Genomic DNA, 5,253 nt, shown 5'->3' on the forward strand with positions numbered 1-5,253 from the left:
GCCTGTAATTCCGCTACTTGGAAGGCTGAGGCGGGAGGATCGCCAGAGCCCAGCAGGTCGAGGCTGCGGTGGCCGGGAGCGGCCACTGCACTCCAGTCTGGGCGACAGAGTGAGACTCCAACCACCCCCAAAAAGGAGGTTACTTCCTCTTGTCTCTATTTTAGCACCATACCTTCCCCACGTCCACAACTGTAACACATTTTTTCACTGTTTTTCTGATTTAGTACATCAGAATAACACATTGTTTAAGGGCAGACCCCACAATCAAAAGATATTTCAAATTCTGGTTCTGCTGCTTACTGGCCTTATGACCTTGACTCTAATTTCCTCGCCTATATAAAGGAAATGGTTATGATTATCTATCTCATGGGAACTTAGGTACTTAGTTCACCAAAAAAACACTTAAAACACTTCTTAACTTATAGGAAGTGCTCAATAAGTATTAGTATTACGAGATTCAAATCAGAAAAGGCATCAGGACAGTCTAATCCTTGAAAGTGTCTGTTCAATGTACTCTGGTAAAAACCCTAATATACTGTTAGAGATTTTTGGGTACGATAATTAAAAACCATAGAGAAATTACTCCCACATTTAGGAAAAACAGTTCTTTATCTGTGGCTGAAATGCTGTGCTCAGTTCTAGTTGGTATACGTCACAGTGAGGAAATGAGTGAAGGCAATGGTAACCTAAATATATCAGGAACATTAAATGTGATGAAATGTGATGAAATCGATAAAACTGTCAATACCACAAACTGGATGAGCTTTTATTTGCCTATTTCAACGTTTTAGGGTGACGTGACACTTCTTGAAACCTGAAGGAAGCAAGCTGAAGACGAAGAGTATCTTTGACAATACTAGAAATCACTAATCCCAAGAAATATTGCAGGTGGGGACTATCATTCTTTGATTACAGGTTTAAAAAACAATTATCATAATTCTTTCTAATAATAAGTTCTTCTCTTCCTCAATATCTACATTTTCATTTTCAAATAATTAGGAAATAAGTTTTGCATTTTTACCATTGGAATCAGAATGAATGACATCCACAAATTTTGCATCAGTGTAATCTAATCTGCTATATGGTGGTTTTCCAGAAAATTTTGGCCCAGCTGGGTCAAGACCTAAAATGCAAGAAAGAAATAATCAATCTAAACAACCCTACAGTGTTCATTATATTGCATTCTTGTTTATTATTACCCTATAAACATAATGAGCATTTATAATTTTAGTTTAAACCAGTTCAAAAACAAATCTAAAGATAAATGAAAGTAGAAGATAGCAAGTATCTTAATTATTTGAATAATATTTATTACTAAACATCAGACGCTTTAAAGCTAGGCTACACTAGAGAATACTCAGAAAAATATTGTAGGATTTTTTTTTGGAGCATTTTTATTTAGGAAGTAATTAAAAGTAAATCAGTAGTAAATTTATATTTATATTTAATGCTTCTGAACAAAATAATAATAATAATATTTATCATCTGGTTCTCCCCTGAACTCTGTAACTTACTAGCTCACTCTGGATATTGTGTGTGTATAAGATAAAAAATATTTGTATTTATCTTTTCATGTATTTCTCAGAAGAGTTCCTCACACAGTATTAAGAAAAAAATATATTTAAATTTCCATGAATTATGGATATTATTTCTGGAATATCTTAAATTTTAAATAAAAATTCTAGACCCAAAACGTTCAGGGGAAGTGTCAAAAGGGTGGGTGATAAAAGTCTGTTTCTTGAGAATATCTGTGCAACAGAAGGAACAATCATCTTCATAAAATATTTTTTAAAGTAAAATATAATGTTGTTTATCTCAGATCCTTCTATTAACCCTAATTTATTTAGTCCACTTGACTGAGACAGAAATTTCTCTCTTTCTGTAAATTATTCTGAGGTAGAATCTCCACTTTTGTTGACATTTTAAACCCTGATGGTCACCTGGTATTTAAGATCTTTCAGACTGGACTAATATGTGTAAACACGACTTAAAATAAAATAGGATTACCATCAGTTAAATTGAGCAAGTGAAGTTGTTGAAAGAATGGGTTTCAGGTACTAAAGACCTGTGTATAAATTCTGGCATAGCTTTTACTTTTGACACTCCTACATTCACCTAATTAACCTCAGTTTTCACATATGTATTGTGAAGATAATATTAAATCGATCAAAGTAAGGCAGATTTTACTTAAGGTTTGTAAAGATCCTAAATATTATATTATTCACCTCTCTCCCCTTCTCATTATTTTTATTTATTTATTTATTTATTTTTATTTTTGAAAAATCAAAGACTATTACCTCTTATCAACACTTGGAATTATTATAAATTTTCTATGGACACAAATATCAATATTTGTTGGAGAGAGATATCCTTTTATTTCTAAAATTACTACCACTCCTAAAAGGAAGAATGAACATCCATGTCAGCATTATTTGGCTACTATGTTTCTTGTATGCCATAACTTTGTTATAGAAATATAAAGATAATTGGGATTCAGAACCCCTCAGGCTTGAATACAAACTTATAATTCTCTTCTAGCAGTCAAGGAAAATTGAAGAATTGAAACACATCAAAGTTGTAAAACTGAAGTATAATTATATTGCTAGCTATTTATGAAGTATTTTTTATTTAATGGATAAAATTGGTCTCTGTTTTACAATAATGTATCTTTAAAATTTAGATGGAATTGCAGAAATAGACCTTTCTCATCCATCTCTGAGTAATTTAAGCACTGTTAAGAAATTAACAAGACTTAAGAATCTAACTAAAACAAAAACTAATATCTGAATAAATATAGAAAAAAATCCATGGTTGTAAATATTTTTACTTAATTATTGTACCTGTTACCTTTTAAATAAAGTAATTTCTAATGCTTAAAAGTATGCTATAAACAATAATTTTATAAAAAATAGTTTTACCTGTTATTCTTCCAAGTTGACCATAAAATATCTTTCCAACAAATCCACTAATATGAGCCCCTAAGCTTATACCTATGAAATGAAAATTGTCAAGAGATGCTCCATGTTTCTGCAATTAAAAATGCAGTGTTACAATTTTCATTTCAGGTAATCAATTTCAGGTAATCACAAATTACACCTCATACAACAACATTTTGAAATTCATTATTTTTTTTCTGGTTTAATTCATTTCTTTGATATAGGGATGAAGACTATAATTTTAAAGCAAATGTATATTTGTTTAATTTTAGCCATAAACTATTTTGTTTCCTCAATTTGTTTTTAATAGTACCATTAATTTCTTTTTTTTTTTTTTGAGTTGGAGTCTCACTGTCACCCAGGCTGGATTGCAGTGGCCGCTCCCGGCCACCGCAGCCTCGATCTGCTGGGCTCCGGCGATCCTTCCACCTCAGCCTTCCAAGTAGCTGGAACTACAGGCGCGCGCTACCACACCTGGCTAGTTTTTTGATGTATTGTAGAGATGAGGTCTCACCAAGTTGCCCAGGCGGGTCTCGAACCCACAGGCTCAGGCAATTCACTCACCTCAGCCTCTCCAAGGCGCGGGATTACAGGCTGAGCCACTGAGCCCGGCCATTAATTGCTTACTTTAAAACTTAGAATGTTATAATCTATTATGCAGAATAGTATATGCAAAATAACATGTTTAATTAGCATAATGATAATGAACATAACAAGGTGCTTATTTTCTGCTAGCTACCCTAATAGATGCCCTACAAATTTCGTATTTAATATTTCCATTTTCCTTATGAGTTATTCTTTTTTTTTTTTGAGTTGGAGTCTCACTCTGTCACCTAGGCTGGAGTGCAGTGGCATGCTCCCGGACACCCCTGCGTGGACCTGTTGAGCTCCAGCAATTCTTCTGCCTCAGCCTTCCAGGTAGCCGGAATTACAGCAGTGCGCTACAATGTCCAGTTAATTTTGGATTTACTGTAGAGACATGGTCTCACCAAGTTGCCCGGGTTGGTCTCAAAGCTGCAGACTCAGGCAATTCACTCGCCTTGGCCTCCCAAAGTGCTGGGATTACAAACTGAGCCACCGAACTCGGCCGAGCTATTCATTTTTATCCTATTACCTAAAACTGTCACTGGTACTATTTAAATGCTAAATAAATAGCATTTGGTTAATTCCCATGATATTAAGGAAACAGTGTCAGAGGCTAATGACTTGCCCAAAGCCACATGTATTTACAAGGAAAAAAGATGGATTTCAAGCTAGTATGGTCTGAATATTTGTATTCCCCCAAAATTTATATGTTGAAATCTTAACCCCTAAGATAATGATAATTGGAAGTGAAGCCTTCTGTGAGTGGGAGAATTATGACATGAGGGTGAAGACCTCCTGAATGAGATTAGTACCCTGATAAAAGAGGTCTATGGGAGCTTTTTTGACTTTTGCATCATGTAGAGACAGTGAAAAGGCACCATCCTTGAACCAGGAATTGAGCCCTCACTAGACAGATCTGTTGTGCCTTGCCCTTGGACTTCCTAGATTTCAAAACTGTGAGAAATAAATTTTTGTTGTTTAGAAGATATTCAGTCTATGTATTTTGTTATATTTGCAAGCAAGGGCACTGTTACAAATGTATCTAATACTATAAACTTTCCATTCAAACTAAAGGTGGCCTAGAACTTACTTGACCCATCCAAATCCTGAGTAGACTTGAATGGAATAGAGGTCTGCCTCCAAGACTGGCAAAAATATGATACTTTTTATGCAGTTTTTTTCTTTACTTTTACCAATTCACACTTGGTTAACTACAAACATATTATCCATATCTTTTTCAAAAAAAATCTAAAGAATATAATATTTGTAAAGTTTATCCCCTTTGCCCATATAGAACTACTGTATAATACTCAGTGATCTATCACAGAAACAAAGAACTGATGACCACATTTTCTCACTCATAAGCAGACCCTGAACAATTATTATAATACTATAAGAAAGGGATTGGCAGTAGTGGGAAACTGCTGGGGGGGGGGTACACTTCATCAATAAGGGTACCTGATCTCAAACCAGGTGAATTGGGGACCAAAGTGAGACCCAAACTTTACCTGTACAATAACCATTTGGATACCTAACACTGCATTGTACTCCACATCTTTAAAATCAAAATTATTTCAATTTCAAAAATGTAAAATAAAACATAATAACTGATCTTTAAGAATTAAACAATCTGCCGGGCTCGGTGGCTCAGCCTGTAATCCCGCGCCTTTGGGAGGCTGAGGTGAGTGGATTGCCTGAGCCCGCGGGTTCGAGACCCGCCTGGGCAGCGAGA

General features: G+C 34.9%; 1 protein-coding gene across 1 annotated transcript in view; it reads right to left on the bottom strand.

Annotated features, from left to right (window-relative positions):
- Positions 1 to 995: 995 nt before the first annotated feature.
- Positions 996 to 5,253, bottom strand: part of LIPI (lipase I) — a 29,362-nt gene continuing 25,104 nt past the window's right edge. The window contains exons 3-4 of the mRNA XM_021708021.1: positions 2,919 to 3,027; positions 996 to 1,123 (exon numbers count right to left, since the gene is read on the bottom strand). Coding sequence (XP_021563696.1) covers positions 996 to 1,123; positions 2,919 to 3,027 — 237 coding nt within the window. The remainder of the gene's footprint in view (positions 1,124 to 2,918; positions 3,028 to 5,253) is intronic.

This window comes from Carlito syrichta, unplaced genomic scaffold, assembly GCF_000164805.1.
Source record: "Carlito syrichta isolate Samal-C Ts95f unplaced genomic scaffold, Tarsius_syrichta-2.0.1 Scaffold130450, whole genome shotgun sequence".
NCBI lineage: Eukaryota > Metazoa > Chordata > Mammalia > Primates > Tarsiidae > Carlito > Carlito syrichta.